This window comes from Bos taurus, chromosome 24 (genome assembly GCF_002263795.3).
Source record: "Bos taurus isolate L1 Dominette 01449 registration number 42190680 breed Hereford chromosome 24, ARS-UCD2.0, whole genome shotgun sequence".
Taxonomy (NCBI): domain Eukaryota; kingdom Metazoa; phylum Chordata; class Mammalia; order Artiodactyla; family Bovidae; genus Bos; species Bos taurus.
Window position 1 is genome coordinate 30,226,411 of NC_037351.1, and position 27,226 is coordinate 30,253,636.

Below are 27,226 nucleotides of genomic sequence, written 5' to 3' on the forward strand. Positions count from 1 at the left end.
TGCTTTTCCCTCTTTTGGCAAAGAAACACTCCATCCATTTGCAGAAATCGCCCGCGGAAACGTTACATCAAAACTAATCACAACGATTAAAATCAGCTTTTCTGTGCAAGAGGAGGGTAAAAAGCAAGTTGGAGGCTGGAATAAGACTGTTTTTCCACCAAAAAAAAAAAAAAAATCTGGAAAAAAAATTTCCCTATATGTATATTTTTCTATACGTCTATGTAGAGCTTTATTTTTTGAAGGAGATCAATTGTCTGCCCTGTGATCAGTTAATTTGATTTAAGTTTTATTTTGGAGATTGATTTAGACTGGAGGTAGAGGCATGAGCTAATTGTATCCTGATCCTTGCCTTGAGGGGTTTCAAAGCCCTGGAGCAACTCTTCTCTGTATTTTGTTCTGTCTACCTTAGCCAAGCTATTGCATTTCTCTCTGGTGTGGCGAGCCGAGCAGATCGCTGGGAGAGAAATCGGAAAAGGGGGGAGAGGAAAAGGAAAAGGGGACTTGGAGAGAGACTTTGTGCTTCAATGTTTCAGGTAAGATCTGACGGTTTGGGTTTGTTATTATTTGCTAAGGAGGGTATGGCTGGGACTTTGGGCGCAACTCGCTTTTACGCATGTGCCAGGCATGGGGCGAGAGCGCGGCACACTCGCACACACACAGCCCGCCGCGGCGGCTCGGGAGCCGCTCGGACCGGCTGCGGGGCAGCGGCCGCCCCCTCCTCCGGGGCTGCTACCACCGCTCCTCGGCGTGCCTCCCCGAGAGGGAGCGGGGCGGAGCGGACGCGGCCGCGGGGGCCGGGGCGGCCGGGGGCCGGCGCGCCAGGGCCGGGCTTCCGGATCTGGGGGCCCGGTTCCGGCTCTCGGAGCGGAGCGGCCGCGGCTCTCGGAGCCGGTGCCAGCGCCGCCCGCCTGCTAGCCCGCCCGCCGGCCGCTCGCGCGCCAGCCTCCCCGGCGGCCAGGGGGCCGCCGCGCTGCCCCCGCCCTCCGTCCCCCGCCCTCCCCGGCGAACCGCGCGCGTCTCTTTCTTCCCGGGCGCCGAGCTCCGCGAACCGGCCCCACCGAGAGCCTCCCAGCGCCGCGGGCCCCCTACCCGCCGCCGCCGGCAGAAGCGCCCTCGGCCGAGAGAACGGCGCCGCGGGGCGCGACGGCGCCCGGGGCTCGGCTCCCGCCTCGGGGTGGGGGAAGCACCGCCGCCCCCTCTGCCCGCAGCAGCCTCGGCGGGACGCCCCGCGAAAGACGCCATTGTGGCGGCCGAGCGGAGAGGGCCCCGGGGCGGTTTTTTCCTTCCCCACCCCGGTGCCCGGGCCGGACCGCCCCGCTCCCCTTTGTGAGCAGCGCCCGGTGCCCAGCGCTGTCCGCCGTCTGTCTCGGGCCGGGCTGATCCGGATCCGCCGCCTCCGCCCACCAGGGTGCCTTTAAAGCCCCCTCCCACCATCACCCCCTCCCTTTTGCAGCCTCCCACCCACCCCCCACCCGGCGCTATGGATGCAAATGTTTCATTTATTTTTAAAAAGCTCTCATTCCTCTTCCTCCCCACCGCCTCCCCTGATAAAGGGCACGGCACGTGCTCTGGATTAGCAGTCTCCCTAGGAGGCGGGGACCGGGGAGGGGGCACCGGGTTGGGGAAGGACGGGAGCGCGGCAGGTAATGGCTGGGGCTCTGCGGCGCCCGCCTCGACCCGCGGTGCCTGCGGCCGGAGCCCCGCATCCTTCCCTCCCCTGCTGGTGGCCGGGCTCCCTTAAAGGGACAGGGTTTCCCGACCTCCGCCGTCTGAACCGGCGCTGGGGGCGCCGAGTTGGGGGGTGGGGGAGAGATGCAGTTTGGCTCCTTTTTGACCTCTTTCCACTTCTCCTCCGCCGCCCCTCTTTATGGAAATACGATGTGTGCTTCCTCTCCCGCCCCCCAGAGGGACTGGGCTGGAAAATAAGAGTCCGCGCCTCCTGGAGAGAAAAAAAAAAAAAAAGAGCCAGGGTTGGGGGGCGCATCCTGGTGAATTCGCGTGAAAAGTGAGGTCGGACTCGCAGAACATCCAGGAAGGGGAGACGGGAGCCGCGATGCAGGAATCCCTTACCTGGACGCAGGCTCCGCGCCGCCGCCCCGGAGTATCGCAACTTGCTAGCTAGCGCGCGGGTCGACAGTGTGTCTGCCTTTGTGCTTTCGAACGCTTGCACCGCCTTGGAAATTGAGTTCCTGGTATCAACATGTTTTCAACGTGACGGTGCTGCGGGGGCCGGCTGGGCGGGAGCCGACTAAGTTACCAAAGTTGGATGTCGGCTTTGTGCGTGGAGAGAGGCACGCGGGAACGGCCCGGTGTCCCCGCGCCACCGGCTTCCTCGCTAAGAGGTGCACCGCAGTGAGCAGAAGTAATTTGGTACAAATGCTGCGTTACCTCTGTGATCGTAGAACTGGCTGCTTTCAAGCAAATCCTTGATGGATATGTGTGTGTGTGTGTCTTCCCGTGTGTGTGTGTGTCCCCGTGGTGGAGCTGGGAGAGACGTAACAGTTAAACATACTCATTCTTTAAGAAACGTTTGCCTTCTGTTTTCAATCAACGAAGCTGGCAGCTAGAGATACAAGTTTATTTGAGAATACCCTCTGGGTACCAAGCATGCTTGGATTGTTTTAGCAAATTAAAAATGAGCAAAATGCTTTTACCTTCTCTGCAGTAGACTCCTTAAGAGACCTCCTGTTTTGTGTGTATGTGTGTGTTTTAGAGAAACATTTTCTGTGTGTCTCAGAAATGTGTTTTTAATGTGGAAAAGGGGGGAATAAAAGTTCGAAAGGCTGAGGCTGATGCCATCCAATGCTGTGTTAAATCCGCTTTTACATCAAGGAATTTACCTGCCTAGATGGGAATTCGTGGAAACCAATCTCCAATGTACTTGGTGAATTTGAAATAGAAGTGGGTCTATTTGTCTCCTGGATAATGGGCAATGTGCCGATCTCTTCCTCGTGTTTATATTTGTGTGGCAGTTGGCTTACCACGAGGGGCTGGTGTTCAGAAGACTGCCCACTGACTACAACAATTTGGCTCGGGAGTCCTGCTGCTGCTCATTGGAAAGAATTGTTAGCAATTGTTTCAATGACAGTAGGTTTCGTGTTTACTAATTAGGTTGCAAAGGTGATCATTGAATTTTAAAACTTTGCATCCTAGAGAAAACTTCACAGGTTTAGGAAATGTGTTTATGAAAAGAAAGCCACTCATTAGACAAAAGTGTCACATTGGCTGGGAAGAAATTTTGAAATGAATCGGGCATGAATGAGAGTTGGCAAAAAAATCTCCCACCACAGTATTCAAAATGACTGCAGTGATTTTGCTGTATTAATTATGCCCAAAGCCCAATATAAAGTTCTCCAACACACACTAGAGGTCTCTCTTCTAGCTGTAAGATTTTCGTGTTTCTAATTCTTTGCCAGGGCGTGCATCCTGGAGTGGGAAATGACAGCTTGGTTCAGACTTACTTAGTAATAGTGATTTATTGGCCATTTATATTACTCTAATGTGAGGTATTTATTTTGGAGAATATTCAGTAATTATTGTATAAATTATACTACCTAACTACCAAGAAAGAAACTATAAAAGATTTCCACTACATGATGATGAAAACAGATTATTCACTTTGTTGAATAGCATTATGGACCTTTTGGCAGACAATTATTTATCCAGAGCGATTTGGTTTTTTAAAATGTAAAAGTAATTAGTGAAAGATGTATCATATCAGAGAACTTTCTGAAAATTAAACTTTCATTTATGGCTAAGTTCAGCACTAAAGTTGATTGCATAAATGCTTTCTTGTCTTGCTATTTCTAAAATCAGAATGATTATTTTCTAATCCTGAAATGTGATGTTTTCTTCTATTTTCCATTTACATTGCTTTTGAGTCATTCAAAGGATGTTTGTGAATCGTCAGTTCACCAAAGCTTTTATTTAGTTGAATCTGAAGCTGCATTTCTGAACTTTCTTTGGAAGTGCAATTTATAATTTCCCAAACAAGTGAAACTTTTATTTTCTTTATCTTTAGGATAAACCATCTTGGGGGAAAAAAAGGAAATTTTTGGATGCAAGCATATATGCTTATTTTAATAGCTCATGCAGAAATGAGAAAAAATGTTTTAAAAAAATTATTACAGAAGTGTGAAATACTTCAATTTTCCTAGGCACTGTAATACTACTCTGGTTTTTCTTAAAAACATACTAAATGTTAATTGCATTTTACTTGGTGATTTTCGTTTGAGATCATTCACTGCAGAGAATGAAACAGAGATTATCCTTTAAGAACAACAAGCCAGGATTCATTCATTAAGTTCATTCATTGAACAAATATTTATTTGTGGCTTCTGTACACAAGACCCTGTGCTAGATGCCAGAGACATGATGGTGAAAAAAATTACGCAGAGTCCCCAGTCCCCTGGAATTTGTGTTTCAGGTAGACAGACGTTAATCAAACAGTTGAACAATGGACAGAGAATAGTGCTTTTGAAGGGAAAGAAACTAACCAAAAGGGCAAAGTGGCCAAGACTGGGTGTTGTAGGAAGTGTTACAAACTGAGATCTAAGCAAGTAATGGGAGAAGGCAGTGGCACCCCACTCCAGTACTCTTGCCTGGAAAATCCCATGGACGGAGGAGCCTGGTAGGCTGCAGTCCATGGGGTCGCTAAGAGTCGGACACGACTGAGCTACTTCCCTTTCACTTTCCACTTTCATGCATTGGAGAAGGAAATGGCAACCCACTCCAGTGTTCTTGCCTGGAGAATCCCAGGGATGGCGGAGCCTGGTGGGCTGCCGTCTATGGGGTCGCACAGAGTCGGACACGACTGAAGCGACTTAGCAGCAAGCAAGTAATGAAGAGGCAGGAGAAGCAGAGTGAGAACAGGAAATCAGTTCCAGGCAAAGGGAAAAGGGAATGGCATTTGCCAAGCAGGGAAAAGCATGGCCAAGGGAGAGGAACTCAAGGATGCACGAGCTGGAGCTGAGAGAGGGAGGAGGCAATGATGAGAGAGCAGGTTGCGGGGACAGGCCTCTAGTCCTAACTCTAAGAGCAGAGTGAAGGGGCTTGGTAGGAGGATTGGGAGGAGGGCAGCAGTAACATAATCAGGTTCATGTTTTCCAAGGATAATTCTGATGTCACTGTGGGCAGTGAATAGAGGAGCCCAGAGTAGATGAAGTAGAGCCCTTGGAAGGCTATTAAAGTCATCCAAGCAGGAGAAGATGCAGCTGGGGTTAGGGCAGTGGGAGGGGAAACAGAAGGATGAAAGATCTAGTCACAAGGTGAAACTGACAGAATGTAGTAAAGGATTGGTGATGGGTAATCAAGGACAGAAAGGGATATCAAGTGGACTCCTAGGTTTCGGACACTAAGTGGACACTGGGATTCTGAAGACTGTAGATTTTGTGCTTTTCACTTCATTTGTAGTAGCCAGAATGAGGAGCAATGACAAGCCTCATTCACATCCTGTGTAAGTGAATTCACGCAGGAATTTGTTCCCCAATCTCATGGAGTACCTAGTGTGCCGGGCACTGATTGCTCTGCTCTTGTCTTTTATCCAAGATGTCTTTTCCTTTATAAACTGCACCTCGAAGTTTCTTTCCTCCAACTCCAAGTTGGAATTAGTCATTTGAATAGGCCTTTGTTTAACCTTCTGAAACAAAAATCAAGTCTGTGCCTTATAGTACAAATTAATTGTGCTTAAAAATATTATGAACTTGAATTAAATGACTATAAAAATGAGCTGCTCAATCATGCCTTCTGAAAGCCCATTTACATACAAATAACTGGCACAATTCTTGTGAATCACTCATTGAAAAAAACTTTTAAGGACCTTATTAACAGGGTAAAATTTGTTTAGTCTGATTTGAATTTGCTCTGCTCTGCTTTCTCCCAATTAGTTAAGATTCTAGTATGTTTGACTTTCCCGTACAGAAAGTCTGACTTTCTGTACTGATCCTTGGCTAATCTTGTTTCAATGCAACATTTTCATGCTTTTCTTAAGTGAACACTGTTTTTGGTATTTCTAATATCCTATCCATCCTTTCCATGTGTTCTTATTTCTCTAAAACTCCCTCACATCTGGCTTCACAAGCGAAGGATAGGGGAAGAGATAGTTAAGGAGTTTGGGACGGACCTGTGTGTTTGTGTGCTTGTGCTAAGTCACTTCAGTCGTGTCAGACTCTTTGCAACCCCATGGACCGCAGCCCACCACTTGCATGCATAACAATAGGGAAGTGGTCTTTGGGTGGTTATTCAACACTAAAAGAGGATCAGTTGATGAACAATTAATTTTAAAATAATCTAAAATGAGGCATTCAGTTTTTCTTTCAACATCAAAACTTATTAGAAAAATTTCAGGAAAAAAAAAACCTGCCATGAATATTTTATAATCACTTTTCCCCTTTCTGGCTGTCCTCCTTTTAGACAAGTCCAGGTAGAAGCTCCTTCCAAGAGATTTGGTACTTAGTATTTCCAGGAAACAATTTGAATGATCACTCTGTTCATTGGGGCTCCAGATACATCTGCAGTTCTACAAGATACTTTTCTTGGTAGTTCTCTATCGTGTGGGTGGCTTGGAGGGTAGGCTCTGGTTGGAAACACATTGTCATTTTAGCCAAGTCACCTGGGGATCCATTTCTTCTGTGTACACAGGAATGATTAATATCTCGCCAACCTGCCGTATAGAATTGTTGAGAGGAAAAATGAGTATGTACGGTGGGATTTCCCTGGTGGTTCAGTGGCTAAGACTTCACACTCCCAATGCAGGGGACCCATGTTCGATCCTTTGTTGGGGAACAGAATCCCATATGCCTCAACTAAGAGTTTCCTTTCTGCAAGGAAAAGATCCCACGTGCCACAACTAAGACCCCTTGGTGCAGCCAAATAAGTAAATAAATATGTAAAAAAAGATACTGCATAGAACAATGCATTCAGGTTCATTCATTCTTTTTAAAAAAGTGGGTAGGTATGGCAAACTGATATGCAATAAATAGCCTCAAGCAACCCTAATAGGCAGTTTTTCCTGAAGGACCCTCCCACCTTGGTCCCCCAGATTCTGGCCCCTTACTGCAAGTAGCAAAGGCCAGTTTGGACCACCTCACTGAACCCCTAAAACAACACTGTGGGGCAACTGCATCTCACAGGTGAAAGAATTAAGGATTTGGAAGACCACGTGACTTGGCTTGCCTGAGGTCAAAGTCTGTGTGTGCTAAGTTGCCTCAGTGGTGTCTGACTCTTTGCAATCCTATGGGCTGCAGCCCGCCAGACTCTTCTGTCCGTGTGATTCTCCAGGCAAGAATACTGGAGTGGGTTGCCATGCCCTCCTCCAGGGGATCTTCCCAACCCAGGGATTGAACCCAGGTCTCTTGTCCTCTGCATTAGCAGGAGGGTTCTTTACCTGCGCCCCCTGGGAAGCCCGGTCAAAGTCTAGGCTGGTGGCAAAGAGCAGAGATTCTAGTCCAGCAAGCCGACTACAAACCTCTACCCCGCCATTAGGCACTTTTCTGGCCCCTCTTAGACTCCTGGTTCTTTCTGTCCAGTAAATGGCATCTGAGTACTGTCACAGGCGCTTTCTTTTCTGCCATCAGCTTCTATTCATCAGCATTCACCCTGGTCTCATCTCCCCAACAGCACCCCTCCTCTTACACCAAGAGAGGAAAAAATAAAAAGCAGTTTGAGATTGGTACTGTCAGACACCTGAATTGCTCCCTAGCTCACGCAGAGCAAATCCAGCACTCTCACATCCTCTGTCATGCTGACCAAAATACAGATTTGTTTTCCATCCAATGAGAAGTGACAACAATGCCCTTCTTGCTGCCAAGACCAAGGCTGCTATTAAGAAGAAGAGTTATGAATTGAAAAGAATGTTAACTAGATAGATTTCAAATGCTTGCTAGAGGAAGGGATATTCTTCCTGATAAATCTTCCCAAAGCATCTATTGCTATCATCACTTACTGCTTTGTAGCACTTTCACTTTGCTGGAAATCTGTAGCTAATAGAACAGAAAATGTGTGTGAAACTAAAGATCCAAACTGGTCCATGTTATCAACATTTGTCTCTACCTACATGCTTGCGTGCTTAGTTGCTTCAGTCGTGTCCGACTCTCTGCGACCCCATGGACGGTGCTCCAATATTCAAATTCCACTCAAACTCTTCCCAACTCCGTTGTCTTGAGTAAACTAATTAAATCTCTCCAAGTTTCAGTTTCTTGAACTGTAACTGAGACATCAATAGTCACTATCAATGAGACAATAATATGAGATGGTTACAAGTGAGGTAATAATAGATTCTAAGGTTGTTCTGAGGGTTGAATGTGATTTTATGGGATGCACGTGCCTGGCACATAGTAAGCACTCAGAAATTATCTATATCATTATTGTTAATATCAGGAACTATGTTTATTTGTCTTTGCTTCCTCAATTCCTGATACAGTGCCTGCCACACAGGGTAAGTGCTCAATAAATAATTGTTGGGTACATGAACACAGAATTTCAGAGAATACAAGAATAAAGCCAGCTGTGACTTCACTTCCCTGTACCTACTTTTTGCCCCTGACAAGAGGGTCCAAGTTCTGCCAGATGTCCTTGCCTGAGAGTTATGGGCTTTTCCTAACTAATTGGATCAACCATTTGGGAACAGATCAAATTTGACCTGGAGAAGTATTCATGCTAAATAGGATGTTGCCTTAAAGATGCCATAATTTATCTTTTAATGATTCATGTGAAGGTCTTCTATGTGCAGTTGTCATGAGATTTCCACAATATGCAGACATTTAGGAATGATGCTATGAAATAATGAAACCACTACGTTCTGAACCCACAAAAGGTATCAGTGACTTTGTTTATTACGCAGCAAAGAAACATCAGAACTGGTCCGATACCCATTCCATCCAGCAGATGGCATTGCTACGCATTTACAAACCATTTCTCGGAATAGCCTCTGGTCGTTCTCCTAATTTCTCACCATTGCCCCACCCTCAGTGGAAAAGAAGGTCTGAACCAACTCTGAAAACCTCCCTTGACTCCTTTGCAGGAATAACTGAGGCTCAAGAGGGAGCTGGAAGAATTTCGTACCTCGGAGTCTCCCATTTCCCCCTGTGCTGTGGGCCAGGCAAGGGGGAGCAAGCAGGTACCGTGGACTGTTAGAATCCACTCACTCCCAGACATAAGTAGGGAGTCTGTTTTGTTTGCTTAAAGCAAAACAACAGAAGAAAGTGCTGTCAACCTCCAGCATCTCTGATGCTACCACATGCTGTGGGTTGAGAGCGTCTGGGATGCCTGTTAGTAATCTGGAATACTAGTAAAGATGGTAATCTATTTTAGGTAGGCTTGTGCCTCCAGGGAATGGAAGTGTTGTAGGCAAGTCAAACCCCACCTGTAACCCTCTTATGTAGGGTCGTGAAATGAGGTTTGGTCTCAAAGTCACTTAAAACTGTGGACCCACCGTTAGCTGGGTGACCCTAAACCTTGGCTTTATTATGTGTACAAATAAGGATGCTGACAACCACTTCAGAGGATTGTCAGAATTAAATATGTAGCAATAGTACAGTGCTTCTATGTGGTAGGCTTCTTTCCAAGGACTTTGCAATGTATTATCCCATTGGATCCTCATCCATCATTCAAGAAGGGATACTTTCAGTATCCCCATTTTTGAGATGAGAAAATCAAGGCACAGAGAGATTAACTTGCCCAGGGTCACATATCGGTGAGTGGAAGAGCTAGAATTTGAATGAGGCATTCAGGCTTCAGGGTCTATGCTCTTAGCTCCCCGGCACTGTCTCTTAATAATTATTAAGCACTTGCCTTGTGCTAGGAACTTCATGTATATTAACTCCTCTCAGCCACCCTAGAAGCTGGATGCTGTTCTGTTACTTTCTTTATCTTAACAAATGAAGGAAAAGTGTGCCCCACTCTGTAAGACACAGGAAGACAAATTAATGGAGAGACTGTACTATATTAAAGCACTAAATGGTAAGTCCCATTATAACTGCCACAATGGTTTAGAGATAAGAGAAATTAACAATGAAAATATATGGGGTTATGTTCTTATTGTATAAGATTAGGCAGGTGGCAAAATGTTAAATGCCTTATCCTTTAAATTTTCCATCAGGATCCTTGGATATTTTATAGCCTCGGAACCATTTTCAGAAATGGTGGGTGGCCAGCGGAGATTGCAGTTGGTCCCACTCATGAAAGACGTGGCTCATTATTTTATGAGGGAGTAGGTAGATCCCCTGGAGTAGGAAATGACAATTTGCTCCAGTATTCTTGCCTGGAAAATCCCATGGACAGAGGAGCCTGGTGGGCTACAGCCCAGGGAGCCTCAAAGAGTTTGACACGACTGAGCAAGAGCACACACACGCACGTACAGGAAGATCCAGGTGCTTTGCTAAATGACCATCGCCTTCCTCTCATCCATGAGGGCCAGCTCTTAGCACAGCTCTTTTGCCAGTGAGTTCCAAGAACTCACAACAGTGAAAGAAAATCACCTGTAATACGAACTGTGTTTCACAAATCCAAAGTATCTGAAAAGTGGGCCATTCTAAGTTTGCACAAGTCAAATCAGCTATATAAGAACTGCCAGGGGACTTCCCTGGTGGTCCAGTGGTTACGAATCCACCTTGCAGTGCAAGGGAGGTGGGTTAGATCCCTGGCCAGAGAACTAAGATCCCACACACCTCGGAGCAGCTAAGCCCATGCTGCTGCAATGGAAGATCCTGCATGAAGCAGTGAAGATCCCGAATGCAGCAACTAAGACTGGACACAGCCAAATAAATACATATTTAAAAAAAGAAGAAGAATTACAGGTTCTAGACCTGCCTCCAGGGGCGATCATCCATAAACACAGTCACAGAGTTCATGATCATTGAAGTCACAAGGACCCCACCAGTGATGTATTTGTTGTTGTTCGTTTGGTAAGACATGTCTGACTCTGCAACCCCACGCATTGTAGCATGCCAGGTTTCCCTGCCCTTCGCCACCTCCCAGAGTTTGCTCAAATTCATGTCCATTGAGTATCCAACCATCTCATTCTCTGTCATCCACTTCTTCTGCCTTCTGTCTTCCCTGGTATCAGGGTCTTTTCTAATGAGTTAGCTTTTCGCATCAGATGGGCAAAGTATTAGAGCTTCAGCATCAGTCCTTCCAATGAATATTCAGGATTGATTTCCTTTAGGGTTGACTGGTTTGATCTTGCAGTCCAAGGCAATGAACCAGGGCTGAGTGAGTGAGAGATAGAGTAGGAGTTCTACAAACTTCCACCTTAAGAAATCAGGGACATTTCTTATCACTTTTTTTCTTCCAAATAACCCTTTGTGCTCATGTAAATCTTTGCACAATTTATCCTTTCATTTTTGATTTGTCTTTATGTCTACATGCATCAGATATAAGAATATTTCTAGCTAAAGCATTCTTAAAAAGTCATTCAAGTCTGCATAATTGTTCAAGGGGTCGTCTTTGTTTCTTTTTCTCACTTAAAAAATTGAGTCAGATGCACTTTTAGACTTTGCAAATTTTTCTTTTGAATAAATACCCCAAATTCCTTTTATAATCAAAGTTTTTTTTTTTTCATTGTACAGTTAAGCATTCATATATCTGAGTTATTTTTGACAGCCCTTCTGCAAGCTTTAAGTGTACGGTAAACACATTTCCAAATTATTCTGCTAAGGAATAGGGCCGATACATTTTTTAATCACTTGAAAATGATACCTTTCGATAAATTTCTGTGTTAACACAATAACCATTTATTATGGAAGTACACAGTTCTTCTGAGCTGATTGATTTTCTAAAGCTCTTTGCAAATAATTGCTTTTAAAATTAGTTTTCTCTTTTTTTCAATTTAAAAAAATTTTTAATTGAAGGATAATTGCTTTACAATGGTGTATCGGTTTCTATCATATAACAATGTGAATTAGCCATAAGTGTATATATAGTCTCTCCTTCTTGAGCCTCCTTCCCACCCCACGCCTCATCCTACCCCTCTAGGTTGTCACAGAGCGCCGGGCTGAGCGCCCTGTGTTCTATAGCAGCTTCCCACTAGCTATCTGTCTTATACATAGTAATGTACATACGTCAATGCTACTCTCAATTTGTCCCCCCCTCCCCTTCCCCCGCTGTGTCCACAAGTCTGCTCTCTACTAAAATAAGTTTTAAAATGAGTTTATATAGCCACACATACTTGAGCTCACTTTTGGAGTGATTTAGTAGTTGATGAACTAGTTTCCATATGATCTATCTTCTCTTTTTCCTTTCCATTGCTGTCTACCTTTTGGCCTCATGCTTACTTTTTTCGGTATCTCTGGAGAAGAGGGGAAAAGGGAAATAAATTTCAAATTTGTTTCCCTTTCTTTCCCTCTGCCCCGCCACCGACTGACAGTTTGACAAAGTGTGTTGGATAGGAGTCAGCTCTTGATTCCTGCTAACAGACAGACATAACAGAACAAATAATTCAAAGGAATAGGTGATCCAAAGTCATTTTTATTACTATTTTGTTGTGACTTAGTAATTAGGCTAGTATTAAATTCTGCAATCTTTGTATGCACATTTTCTTCTCCATTGCAACTTCTGCACTCTTATAATTTCAGCACTAATGTAGATGACTGAAGCCACCCCTGAACAAGGAGTCTTCCCCAATTATGAACATGAATCAGTCTTTTCCAAAGTATTTTCTAGGTCTGTGGTTCTCAGGCGCATTAGAAGCGCCTGGAGAACTTTTTAACGCACAGATTCCTGGCTCCACCCTGAGTTACTGATTAGGCGATGTGGAGCCTGCATAGTTGCATTCCTAACAGGTTCCGAAAGGATATTGATGCTGCTGTTCTAGGGACCACACTCTTAATGATCTGATCTCCTTGCAGTCCAAGGGACTCTCAGCACCACAGTTCGAAAGCATCAATTCTTCTGCACTTAGCCTTCTTTATGGTCCAGCTCTCACCTCCATACATGGCTACTGGAAAAACCATAGCTTTAATTGTATGGACCTTTGTTGGCAAAGTGATGTCTGCTTTGACCATAGAACCTTTCCTTCTATGGGTACCAGTCAGCTCAGAGTTACTATCCCAGAGCACGGTGGAAGACTCTACCCTTCCTCCTGGTGCCTCGATGGCTAAACTTCAGCACTTCCCACCTTCCACTTCCTGTTGACAACCACGGCCTTGGACACAGACTGGACTGTTTCACCACTCGGCACCTCTTCAGCTCGGCAGTCTCCCACTCAGCTTTCTTTTGACCAGAGCATCTCATCCTCCTACTCATACCCACTCAACCTGCTTCATGATGCTCCCCTGCTTCCTCTTTTTTCTCTGCCTGTCTGATCTCTCTGTGATCATCCCTGCCTGTCTTCCTCGTCATCTCTGCCTCCTTCTCCAGCCAATGACACCCTTAATTTCTCCTGCATCTTGCCCTCTTCTGTCCTTCCTGCATTGCCAATATTCAGTCCTGGAAGACTTTTCTTTTCCCACACTTTTGACCCTGGCAGCCTGAGTGATGATGATAGAATGGCAAATAATTCTTCTCAGTGTTTCCAAAATCATTCAGCCAGCAGAGGCTTCTTTGGGTTTTACTGTGCCAGGCACCACCCTAAGTTTTAGAAATGAAACAACAGACAAAACTGAAAGTTTCAGGGTCTTATGGAGTTCACATCCTATTAGGGTGGAGTAAGAACTGAATCAGATACAATTAAGTGCTATGCATAAAATTACTAATCAAACAGGTGGTCAGGGGAGACCTCCATAAGGGTGACATTAGAGCTGATATGTGATGACAGTCGTGTTATCGCAGTGTGGCTGGCCCTTTGATATTGCATGACAGTCCCCAGTTCACTTTTTTGGTGGGGAGGAACTATGCTGGGTCTTCCTTGCAATGCCCGGACTTTCTCTAGTTTCAGCCCAACAGCTTAGTTGCTCCTCGACATGTGGGATCTTAGTTCTGCAACCAGGGATCAAACCTGTGTCCCCTGCATTGGAAGGCAGCTTCTTATCCACTGGACCACCAGGGGAGTCCCAGTGCACTTCTCATCTCATTTCCCATGGAGGCTCTTCTGGGTCTTTTTTACTCTTTTTAAATTACAAACCTATCCCTGATTATCAGGTAAACTTGCCTCATGATTTACTGAGAAGGTGCCCACTCCCTGACACCACAAACCCCATCCATGGCTCCATGAGTCCTCTCCCATTCCTGCTGTCCTTTCCTTGGTGTTTGATTTTTCCTCTCTCCATTGGCCCCGTCCCCTTAGCCTTTAATCATTAAATATCTGTCTGTGTCCCCCTCAAAATTCACATGTTCAAGCCTAACTCCCATTGTGACTGTATTTGGAGGTAGGGCCATCATAGAAGTAATTAAGGGTCAAGGAGATCAGAAGGTAGGCCCCTGATTGATAAGATTAGTTTCCTGGGACTTCCTGGTGGTCCAGTGGTTAAGAATCCGTCTACCAATGCAGGAGATGTGGGTTCGATCCCTGGTCTGGGAACTAAGATCCCACATGCCACAGAACAGCTAAGCCCACAGGACACAATTGCTGAGCCCCTGCACCACAACTAGAGAATCCGTGCACCACCGTGAAAGGTCCTGTATGACCCAGACTTGACGCAGCCAAATAAAGTTAAAAGAAAAAAGATTAGTTTCCTTATAAGAAGAGACACCGAGAGCTCACTCTTTCCTTTAGAGCACAAAGAACCCATGTGAGCAACAGCTAGAAGGCAGCCGTCTACCAGCGGGTAAGAGAGCCCTCTTCAAAAGCTACATCAGTCAGCACCTTGATCTTGGGCTTCTAGCCTCCAGAACTAAGAGAAATAAATTTCTGCTGCTTACACCACCCTGTCTATACAGTGTTTTGTTATAGCAGCCTGAGCTAAGACATCACCTTTCATCACAAAACAGAGACCTCCCTGCTTTGCGCTCTCCTTCCCTCGCCTCCCCTCACAGCCAGCACACAGCCTCTTCTGCGCACACTCCGCCCACCACAATCTGGCTGCTCACACTTCCTTCCTTCCTCTCCTCCCTCGCAGGTTGTACTTTTCAAACTACCTTTTATTTTAGCGTGTGCGCCTGTTTCTTTTCAAAATGGAACAGCGTTGCAAAGCTTAGGCTGTTCTAAAAGACTTTATTTTTAACCTCTCTTGAGATCAGAACCTCTGTAGTCATCCGGTGCTTCTTGCCACTTTTTTTTCCCCTTAAGAATCACATCTTATTGAAAGATATATATTTATTTATTTGTCTGTGCCGGGTGTTAGTTGTGGCCTGTGGGATCTAGTTCCCTGACCAGGGATCGAACCCAGGTCTCCTACATTTGGGAGCACAGAGTTTTAGCCACTGGACTACCAGGGAAGTACCATCACTCTGCTTAAACATCAGATTTAATCTCTGCTTGTCTCCCAGATCCAGTTGTATTTCTCAGTGAAGTTCCCTTTTTAGAATTTCTTCACCTGAACGTTGTCACAATTTAAGGAAATAGGGAGTTGTTATTGCTCAACTTTGTGTTTTTCTGCATCGAGACTATTGGTTTTCTGCCACTTTCCAACTGAAATGGTAATAGCCCTAAGGAAGATCGGAAGTTTAAAAGTCAAGATTGGGAAGATGGCTTCTCCTTTTTAAGGAAACTTTCCCTGAACGCCGTCTTCTCTTTTAAATTTAATTAGAATTCCATCATGCATTGCTTATCTAGTGGAATACTGTCACCGTCACATGCCCCACAGGCACTGGGTCTCTGGGGGAAGGTCAATGTCACTGCTTCCCCAAGTCGATCTGTGGCTTCCAGGCCCTGGTCACTGTCTCCGAGGGAGGGGTGATAGAGGTAGAGATGAGGCAGGATCAGGTTATCTTACTTCGCAGCTGCCATGGATTTCTTCCAAAGCCTCTGCACTGGTCTTCTCCCATCACACCCCCAAAGGGAAAGCCAAAAATTCGTATCTCACATTACAGTGATTAAGAGCCACCCCGAGATTCCACAGGGCATGGAAGAGCAGCAGGGAAAGAGGATTAAGTGAAACAATTTCTATAAGGCACTTTGCACAGTGCCTGGCATGTGGTAAGTGCTCAGAAGATGGTAGTTATTATTATCAATACCATTGTCATCCTCAGTATTACTGCTGCTCATCATACACACATGTACACCAATAGACATATACACACGTGTATATGAGTGAGGAGTCTGTCTGGCTTCACATGGAACCTACGAGTCTTTTTCTAAAATTAATTTTTATTGGAGTATAATTGCTTTACAATGTGGTGTTAGTTTCTACTGTACAACAGAAAGAATCAGCCATACATATCCATGTATCCTCTCCCTTTTTGGACTTCCTTCCCAGTCAGGTCACCACAGAGCATTAGCAGAGTTCCCTGGGAACCCAGAAGTCTTGAAGGAACTCAAGAAGTTTGAAGGGCTTGGTGGAGATCTGTTACCTGCCACCCGTTACAGTTGTTTAGAAGACTGGTGAAGTATCACAGTTCTGTGCCAGAAGAAGGGGCACAGAGCAGACAGTCCCCTTCTTAACCTCATGAGAGTGATGGGGTTACAAAGAGTCCAGGGGTTAGGCAAACATGGCTCACGGGAAAGAATGCACTGTGAGTTCTAGGATGAGGGGGATGTCAGAAACTGGGGGTCAGGAAGATTGAGGTGTGACTGTGATGCAGATCAGTGGGGGAATGGGAAAAGGACCGTGAACAGAAATTATCTCAAGGTCATGCAGACACTGCCCTGTTTAAAATGGATAAACAACAAAAACCTACTGTATAGCCCAGGGAACGCTGCTCAGTGTTATGTGCCAGCCTGGACAGGAAGGGGGTTTGGAGGAGAATGGATACGTGTGTATATGTGGCCGAGTCCCATCACTGTTCACCTGAAACTATCACAACATTGTTCATCGGCTATACCCCAATACAAAACAGTTTTGGTGTTTAAAAAAATAATAACTTTTTTTTTAAGTTATCTCAGCTCCAAGATTGCCTGGAGCGTTTGAGTAGCAAAATGCCAAACCAGTGGGGGAGAATATGCCATGGGAAGAATCCACGGAGCTGGGACTGATCTAAAAAGGGTAGAGGAGCTTCTGGTGCAGAGAAAGTGTATTTTCAAAAATCCAAAGCTATACAAGTAAAATAATATGCTCTCCGCTGTGGCTTATAAACAGCCAGCTAATCAGCACCTTGTCGTCAGGCACCATGGGCCGCTGAGGAAGAAAGAGCTCCTGCCCCAGCTGCTTAGAATCTGGGGGCAAACAGGATCTGTGACAGTGAGGGGGGATGTTGTGGGAGGGCATGTGAACCGAGAGCTAGAGGCTCTGGAGCAGGCTGGGAGGGCTTGCTGGAGGAGGTGAGAGTGTAATTAGGCCTTAGAGATGCAGAGGCATGGCATGGCAAGCTGGGACAGTAAAGTGAACTGGAGATGGATATGCAAAAATCATTTTGAAAGCTAAGGAGGGATTAGCCCAAAACTGTGGTTTGGGGAGGAAATCGCTGACTCCATCAGCCTCTTCCTGTTGCCCTCCCACCCTGCTCTGTGGTCTCTGTGTGTTGGCCGCTCTAGGATCTGAGCATCCTACTCCACTGTCCTCTCTGCCCCTGTCCACAAGCTCCTCTGCAGATGCCTCCTTTATATTCTGTCCTTCCCAGGGACCCTCACGTCCCTTGACTTTGGTACAAAAGTGTGGCGACTCCCCTCTGTTTTGCCACATGTAGGTCTCTGTGTGTGTTAGTTGCTCAGTCATGTTCAACTCTTTGCGACCCCATGGGCTGTAACCCACCGACTCCTCTATCCATGGGGTTCTCCGGGCAAGAATACTGGAGTGGGTTGCCATGCCCTCCTCCAGGAGATCTTCCTGACCCAGGGGTTGAACCTAGGTCTCTCGCATTGGCAGGTGGATTCTTTACCATCTGAGCCACTAGGGAAGCCCTGCCAGTGAACACATCCGCCTGGTGGCCAGCACCCTCTCAGGGGGTCTCACAGAACTCAATAGCTTCCTGGTCTCCCAAACACTCTTCCCTCTCACTCAGGTGCTCAGGAAAGAATCTTCATGATTTTTCTTCATGGCTTCCTTTCCCTCAACTCCCACTTAGACACACACACCCTGAATCATCCAGTTCTGTTATTTCTACTCTTAAAGTCTCTGTGGACTTCCTTTGTGGTCCCGTGGTTCGGAATCTGCCCGCTAACGCAGGGGACACAGGTTTGACCCCTGGTCTGGGAAGATTTCACATGCTGTGGGGCAGCTAAGCCCAATGCCACAACTATTGAACCTGCTGTAGAGCCTGCAAACTGCAACTACTGAGCCCAGGGGCCGCAACTACTGAAGACCTTGCACCCTAGAGCCGGTGCTCTGCAGTAAGAGAGGCCAGCACAGCACAGCTCGCCGCACCTAGAGAAAGCCCACATGCAGCAACAAAGACCCAGCGCAGCCAAAAAGCAAAAACAAGTCTCCAGGTGCATCCTCTCCCCTGCCCCCACCTTGGCTGCATCACCACCCCCTTCGTCATCTTTCACGTGACCTTTGCAGCCCCATCCAACCATCACCCTCCCACACCACACTTTCTGAACCACTCCCCACCTACACAGCTCCTTCAGGCTCTCATCAAAATTCCTTTTAAAACCCCAATCCAGAAAATTAGGGTGCCAAGCTGTGTTTTAAAGAAAACGTTACATCTCTCTGTGTATATTATGTATGTGTATATGTATCGATTGTGTGATCGCCAAAAAGCCTAGGGGTTCAGAACTCAGAGGCTGGAGCCCCATTGTTGGTCTGAAACCCAAGTCTGCTACTTACTGAGTTAATAAATTTGCCTACAGTATAGAGTTTTTATGAGAATTACATAATGCCTGGTAAAAATACCTGCTACGTCGTAAGCACTCCTTACGTAGTAGCCACAGTGAGAGAAAGGAATAGCAAGAAGATAATAATGTTATCAATGTTTATCATTGGATTTTTATTATCTAATTAATTTTTACTTTTCTATTTTTTCCAACTCTCTGATAACCATGAAACCCTTTTATGACCGTTAATCTGGTCTTTTCTTTGGTAATTACACAATTTACACCCTTGCTTAAAATTGTTCAGTATCCTCCCACCTCGCACAGGTTACAACCCAAAGCCCCTGGCTGGCCTGTGGAGCCGGTGCCACCTGTCTTGGCTCCATTTACTAGCATCACCTCCCACCGCCCCCATCACCCAGACTTCAGCTTCTCCAGGCTTCTGTGCCTCCAAACCTGGTGTCCTGCTATCAGCCTCTCTTTTTATTGTCCTTTCTTCCCAGGGACTCTCATCTCTGACTCAGACACGACCAACTAGCCCCCTGTTCACAGGCAGAGACCCAGTTGAGACCTCAGCTCACCTGGGGGTGTCCGTCTCTCCCTCTGGGCTCCCCTGGGACTCTGGGCCAGCCCCAAACCCTGTCTCCTGGACGGAGTGTTCCCTAAGTCTGAGGACTGGGTCTCAGTTCTGTTGGTACCTCTAGATTTTTTGCAGAATCCCCAGATACTGGAAAACAGGTGGAGGGAGGCAATTGTGAGGCGATTCCAGGCAGGACTCTCCATGTAAGACTAATCAAGAGGGAATTTTTGAAGATTTTTTGAGTCAAAGGACACCATGCTAAAAGTCCCATTTTAGGAAAAGAAATTAGCAATAGTATGCAAAGTGGGTCATGTGGGGCAGCCAGAAAGATGAGGCTTTGCTCTCAGGTGTACTGGTCGTGTGGCTCCTGGTCCTGGGCTCCTGCTGTGGGCGCCCCTCGGCCCTGCCCTTCCTCCTACTGGCACATGGACCCCCAGCCTTGGGCAGGTGCTAACATAAAGCCACCTTACAAACAGGATTTGGTCACAAGGCTGACTGCTAAGCAGGAGAAATATGATTCAAGCCTAGATACATCTGATGCCCAAACGAGAGCTACAAAGTAAGCTTCTCAGACACTAAGCAGCCCTCAAAGCACTTTCAGAACAGAAACACCAAGAGTGAGAAAGAAAATTGGAAGGTGTGCTCAGCCCCAGAATATTCTTGCAGGTGTACTTTAAGGAAGTCTTAAAGTCACCAGAACAAGTGAAGTAAGAGATAAATAAAATATTTAAAGAGGGAAAAGAAGATGTTTAAGTGTCTAGGAAATGATGAAGGTTAGGAAGACAGGGGCTTCCCAGGTGGCACTAGTGGTAAAGAACCTGCCTGCTAATGCAGGAGACATAAGAGTTCCATCCCTGGGTCAGGAAGGTGCCCTGGGGAAGGGCGTGGCAACCCACTCCAGTATTCTTGCCTGGAGAAGTCCATGGACAGACTGGCAGGCTACAGTCCATAGGATCCCAAAGAGTCAGACATGATGGAAGCAACTTAGCAGGAAGACAGTGAACTTGGACCCATACACCATTGAGCTGTGAGAGTGAGAGCTTTTGGGAAGTAAAACAAGCCTCTGTTTTACACAGCAGGCTGCAGAGCTTTTAAACTTCATTATCACAGGGGTGATAAAGACTGGAAATAGAAAATGAGTGCAAAAGGTTTGGCTCTATCGATGGATGATTGATTTGCAACTGGTTTTTCAAAGCTGACTACATATACATGGGAGGTATTCCCCCAGCTTTTTGAAATGACACCATGGAGAACCAGTCCATGATCTCAGACTGTCCTCTATGAGACCACGTAAGACTAGACTTCCCTAGTGGTTCAGTGGCTAAGATTCCAAGCTTCCAATGCAGAAAGTGCGAGTTCAATCCCTGGTTGGGGAACTAAGATCCCACATACTGAAGGGTAGTTAAAGCCAGCACATTACAAGAAAGACCCAGTGCAGCCACATTAAATAAAAGAAATAAATAAAAAAAAATAATTCAAAATTAAAGTGTTGGTGGATATCTTAAAAAAATTTTTTTAATTAAAAAAGAATAAAAACAAAGACCATCTAAGATAAAACAACTCAACAACAATAATAATAGCTGCAGTGTCCCCTGTACTAGACAGTGTCCCAGCATCATCTTCTTCTTATTTTTTTTTAAAGTTGCTCAGTCGTGTCCAACTTTTTGTGACCCCATGGACTATACAGTCCATGAAATTCTCCAGGCCAGAATGCTGGAGTGGGTAACCTTTCCCTTCTCCAGGGGATCTTCCCAACTCAGGGATCAAACCCAGGTCTCTCACATTGCAGGTGGATTCTCTACCAGCTGAGCCACAAGGGAAGCCCCCAGCATCATCTTATGTAATCCTCACAACAATCATTTGATGAAGGAATTTTACCCCCACTTTTCAGATGAGAAGACTGAGGCACAGAAGGTTTGTGTAACTTCACAGGGTCACACAGCAGGTATACTAGCAAAGCTGGAGTTCCGGGGGAGCCTTCCTAATATTTTTGTGTTCTGGAATCTTCCCACGGCAGAAAACAAGCCTGACCCCACAGAAGCAACAGGACTCCCTCCTTCTGCTGGAAGAACACAGTGCCTCTTAGTCATGCGTCACCTCCCCTCTGCTTCTGGTTGTTGAAACCAGCAGTGGGGAGTGTGACCATCCTAGATGGGCCCAACCCCATAATAGAAGACAACGCGCCTCTCTTTCCTGCCCACTCGTGGGCACCTCCTCCTCACAGCCAACCTCAGCACCACCTCCAGCAATCTGGATAGTCCCCGTGCCATTTGAGGGAACATCCTGAGTTTTTCACAGTCTCTGCTGTTCACAGGAAGCCCAAGTTAACGCTCTTAAGTGTTTCCATAGTCCTGGGACGAACCTGGACTGGGGCTCAGAAGGAGCACGTTGGAGCCCCTTAACAGTATCAGTCCAAAGATGTGGGCTGGGGAGGAGAAAGGAGCAAAAGAACCAAATGTGGAGGATGCAAGGAGATTTCCAAGTACCACGCGGAAGAAAAAAATTTTTGTAAGCCATTTATGCAATTTTAAAAGCAGAAATTACAATATTACAATTACTTTGTGTAATTTCCAAAGGAAAGATCAGATTAATGGTCTAAAAAGGGTTTCATGGTTATCATAAAGAGTTGGAAAAATATAGAAAATATAGAAAGTAAAGATTAGTAAAAATTAATTAGATAATAAAAAGTCCATGATAAACACTGATAACATTATTGTATTTACTTCTCACTCTTTCTCTTTCTCTCATCATGGCCATGTGGCTACTATGTAACGAGTGCCTCTGCATCTGTTTATTTTTGTTTTTATTTTCATCACTCTCACGGGTGGATCCAAAAAGATCTTGATTTATTTCAGAGAGTGATTTATTTCAGAGAGTGTTCTGCCTGTTTTCCTCTGAGTTTTATGGTATCTAGTCTTACATTTAGGTCTTTAATCCCTTTTGAGTTTGTTTTTGTGTATGGTATTAGAGAGTATTCCATTTCATTCTTTTCCATGGAGCTGTCCAGTTTTCCCAGCACCACTTATTAGAGTATCTTTTCTCCACTGTATATTCTTGCCTCCTTTGTCACAGATTAGGTAACCACAGGTGCGTGGGAGTGTTCTAGACGTCAGCACAGTCAGTGGGGCGGAACATATCCAAGGAGTCCTTAGTTAGTTGATGGGTGGGCAAGGGAGAGTGTGGATTCGAGCAGCTGCTAAGAGCAGGCTCACCAGAGCCCACTACCCCATCATTAGCTGGGGATTCACCAGGGAGTTGATGTGAACCTCAGTTTCCTTTTCTTTGTAATGGGGATGATAACAATGAGACACTGTAAAATGGCCTTAGGCAACTGCCAGCTAGGCTGTGAGGAGTCCAGCACTTAGATGTGTGGGACCCCAGGCAAATGTATTTTGTGGGGCCCTGTCTATATAAGCAATTTGAGTGGAATCTAAAAAAAAAAAGTCAAACTCAGAGAAATAGAGTAGAAAAGTGGTTTTGGAGGTGGCAGGCTAGGGGGATAGAGTGCGGAAAATACCTAAAGTTTGGTAAAAGGGCATAAAATTTCAGCTACAAGATAAATACGGTCTGAAGATCTGATGTAAATCATGGTGACTGTCACCGATAACACTTACGGTGTGATGACATTTGCTGAGAGAGTAGAACTTAAACGTTCTCACACACACACACAAAGATAAATATGTGAGGTGATAAATGTGTTAATTAACTAGGTGGGGGGCGGGTACCCTTGGTCAGGGGTGGGGCCGGGAGGAGCTACCCGACGCCCGAGGTCACAATGGCTACATGTGTCAAATCATCGCAATGTACGTTTTAAACATCTTTTGTCAGTTTTAGCTCAGTAGAACTGAAAAAATTTAAATTAAAATATGCATTAAAAATAAAGAAAACACTGAGTGTTAAAAAAGTTACTCCAAATCGGCACCGATTCGAAGGTTCAGCTTCACGTGCTTGTGTGCTAAGTCATGTCCGACTCTTTGCGACCCTGTAGACTGCAGCCCACCAGTCTCCTCTGTCCATGGGATTCTCCAGGCTAGAATACTGGAGTGGGTTGCTATGCCCCCCTCCAGGGAATCTTCCTGACCCAGGGATCAAACCTGCGTCTCTTACCTTTCCTGGATTGGCAGGTAGGTTCTTTACCACTGGCACCACCTGGGAAGCCCAGTGTAGCTCCACACATTTCTGCCGAAGGAATGCTCTACTTAGTCCCTGGGGATCATCTGCTCACCAGGCTGCCCTTCTGAGACAGGTGGCCACTCACAGGCCACAGATGACCACGTGGGCACGAGTCCTCAAGCATCTCAGGGCCTCAGGATGACCCCGGAGCAAGGTCCATTCACGGGGTAGTCCTCTGAAGGAGAGAGACATGAGTACCAGGCCAGGCTTAGGGCAGCCCAGCGTGATGGCACTGCAGCCCTGGCTGGTGTCAGGCACCGTGGGGGACTCAGAAAATCTCAAGGAGGTTGCCGGCATGTGAAGTGCCCTCTGTGGCTTGGAGCCTGAGTCACTGACCCAGCTCAGATAGGTCTGGACAGCAGTAGCTGCAATGTTCCTAAAGAAACATAAACATCACTCAGAAGAGACACAATAGTCATGACAGGTCACTCCATGGCTATTTCGGAATAAACCAGCAACAAGGTCATTTGTGACACAGAGAGAAGGACACTCTGCAGCCACAAACAGAATTAACATCCACCACTTCTGACCAACGGCTTCTCTCTAATGGTAGTTCTACCCAAGTTAACCCTCCATCTTCCTGGGCTGAAAAAAAACCCTATAAGGAGCCCAGTCATCAAGCTGCCCTGTGCCTGGAGGGCACCCACGCCAGAACTGGCCCCCCAGCCCTGAACCCTCCCGAGACTCCTCGAGCTTAAGACCAAATCCCATAATAAACCCCTCCAACTCCCTTGTCCGTTCCCTGGGGGTGTGTCCAGCCTGCAGCAAGCTGAATAAATCTTTCTGCAACTAGCAGTATGTTTGTGGTGGTCTTTGGCTGGTGGGTGTCAACATAACAGAATCTACTTTACAGGGCTGTCGTGAGGATTGAAGTCTTCACAACGATGCCAATGTGTGCTGCCCTTTCATTTACTGTTGTTCATTCTCTCAGTCGTGTTGGACTCTTTGTGACCCCATGGACTGCAGCATACCGGGGTTCCCTGTCCTTCACCGTCTCCTGGAATTTGCTCAAACTCGTGTCCATTGAATCAATGATGCCATTCAACCGTCTCATCCTCTGTCGCCTCCTTCTCCTACCGTCAGTCTTTCCTAGCATCAGGGTCTTTTCCAATGAGTCAGCTCTTCACATCAGGTGGCCAAGGTAATGGAGCTTCAGCTTCAGCATCAGTCAATGAATATTTATAGTTGATTTCCTTTAGGATTGATTGGTTTGATCTTGCTCTCCAAGCGACTGCCATGAGTCTTCTCCAGCACCACAGTTCAAAAGCATCAATTCTTTGGTGCTCAGCCTTCTTTTTATGGTCCAACTCTCATTGTTCTGGTGCATTTTCGTCTTCTGACCCACTCATCACATGCCCTGACGGACATCTCCTTATACCCAGCAGGTTAAGAGCCACGTACCAGTAACACAGGCATCACCTGGGAGCTCATTAAAAATTCAGCCTCTTTTGCCCCACCCCAGACCGACCGGAGTCCAAATATGGTTTTGAACAAGTTAGGAAAGTGCTGCTCCAGCTTAAAAGATACATATGCAGACAGGGGGCAGCATGACTGATTGAGACACTTAGCTCCGGTGTAACATTTAAGGAGTCACCAAGAACCATTCAGACACCAGAAATAACACAACATTGTAAGTCAACTCTACTCCAATATAATCGCTCAGTCGTGTCCAACTCTTTGCAACCCCATGGACAGAGAAGCCTGACAGGCAAGTATTCTCTAGGCAAGAATACTGGAGTGGGTTGCTATTCCCTTCTCCAGGGGATCTTCCCGACCCAGGGATTGACCCAGGTCTCCTGCATTGCAGGCAGATTCTTTGCCGTCTGAGCCACCAGGGAAACCCAAAATTAAAAATTGAAAAAATAATAAATAAATATTTTAAAAGTTTTAAAAAATAATAAACAAGTACCAAGAAAACCCTCAATAGCTGAGATTTCCCTGGTGGTCCAGTGGCTAAGGCTCTGCCCTCCCAATGCAGGAGGCCTAGGTTCGATCCCTGGTCAGGGAACTAGATCTCAAATACTGCAACTCAAGATTCTGCATGCTGCAGCTAAGACCCAGAGCAACCAAATAAATAAATATTTTTTAAAAACCCTAATAATCAAGATAAATAATATCCTAATGCAATATTACAAGAGAAGACTCTACATCTGGACATCACCAGATGGTCAATCAGGTTGATTATATTCTTTGTAGCTAAAGATGGAAAAGTTCTATACAGTCAGCAAAAACAAGACCAGGAGCTGACTGTGGCCAAGACCATGAACTCCTTATTGCCAAATTCAGACTTAAATTGAAGAAAGTAGGGGAAAACCACTAGACCATTCAGGTATGACCTAAATCAAATCCCTTATGATTATACAGTGGAAGTGACAAATAGATTCAAGGGATTAGATCTGAAAGAGTGCCTGAAGAACTACAGACAGAGGTTCGTGACATTGTACAAGAGGCAGGGATCAAGACCATCTCCAAGAAAAAGAAATGCAAAAAGACAAAATGGTTGTGTGACGAGGCCTTACAAATAGCTGTGAACAGAAGAGAAATGAAAAGCAAAGGAGAAAAGGAAAGACATACCCATTTGAATGCAGAGTTCCAAAGAACAGCAAGGAGAGATAAGATTGTTAAGACTCATCTTCCTCCGGGATCAATGCAAAGAAATAGAGGAAAACAATAGAATGGGAAAGCCTAGAGATATCTTCAAGAAAATTAGAAATACCAAGGGAATATTTCATGCAAAAATGGGACACAATAAAGGACAGAAATGGTATGGACCTAACAGAAATAGAAGATATTGAGGTGGCAAGAATACACAGAAGAACTGTACAAAAAAGATCTTCACGACCGAGATAATCATGATGGTGTGATCACCAACCTAGAGCCAGACATCCGGGAATGCAAAGTCAAGTGGGCCTTAGGAAGCATCACTATGAACAAAGCTAGTATAGGTGATGGAATTCCAGTGGAGCTATTTCAAATCCTGAAAGATGATGCTGTGAAAGTGCTGCACTCAATATGCCAGCAAATTTGGAAAACTCAGCAGTGGCCACAGGACTGGAAAAGGTCAATTTTCATTCCAATCCCAAAGAAAGGCAATGCCAAAGAATGCTCAAACTAAAAAAAAAAAAGAATGCTCAAACTACCACACAGTTGCACTCATCTCACACGCCAGTAAAGTAATGCTTAAAATTCTCCAAGCCAGGCTTCAGTAGTACATGAACCCTGAACTTCCAGATGTTCAAGCTGGATTTAAAAAAGGCAGAGGAACCAGAGTCAAATTCCCAACATCCGCTGGATCATTGAAAAAGCAAGAGAGTTCTAGAAAAACATCAACTTCTGCTTTATTGACTATGACAAAACCTTTGACTGTCTGGACCACAACAAACTCTGGAAAATTCTTCAAGAGATAGGAATACCAGACCATCTGACGTGCCTCTTGGGAAATCTGTATGCACGTTAGGAAGCAACCTTTAGAACTGTGCATGGAACAAGTCTCAATTGGGAAAGAAGTACATCAAGGCTGTATATTGTCACCCTGCATATTTATATGCAGAGTACATCATGAGAAACGCTGGGCTGAAGGAAGCACAAGGTGGAATCAAGACTGCCTGGAGAAATATCAGTAACCTCAGATATGCAGATGACACCACCCTTATGGCAGAAAGTGAAGAAGAACTAAAGAGCCTCTTAATGAAAGTGAAAGAGGAAGAGTGAAAAATTTGGCTTAAAGCTCAACATTCAGGAAACTAAGATCA

At 45.6% G+C, this 27,226-nt stretch overlaps 1 protein-coding gene across 1 annotated transcript in view; it reads left to right on the forward strand.

Annotated features, from left to right (window-relative positions):
* Positions 1–237: 237 nt before the first annotated feature.
* The window catches only part of KCTD1 (potassium channel tetramerization domain containing 1), a 212,169-nt gene continuing 185,180 nt past the window's right edge, over positions 238–27,226 (forward strand). Inside the window, exon 1 of the mRNA XM_024984411.1 lies at positions 238–533. Coding sequence (XP_024840179.1) covers positions 525–533 — 9 coding nt within the window. The 5' untranslated portion in view covers positions 238–524. The remainder of the gene's footprint in view (positions 534–27,226) is intronic.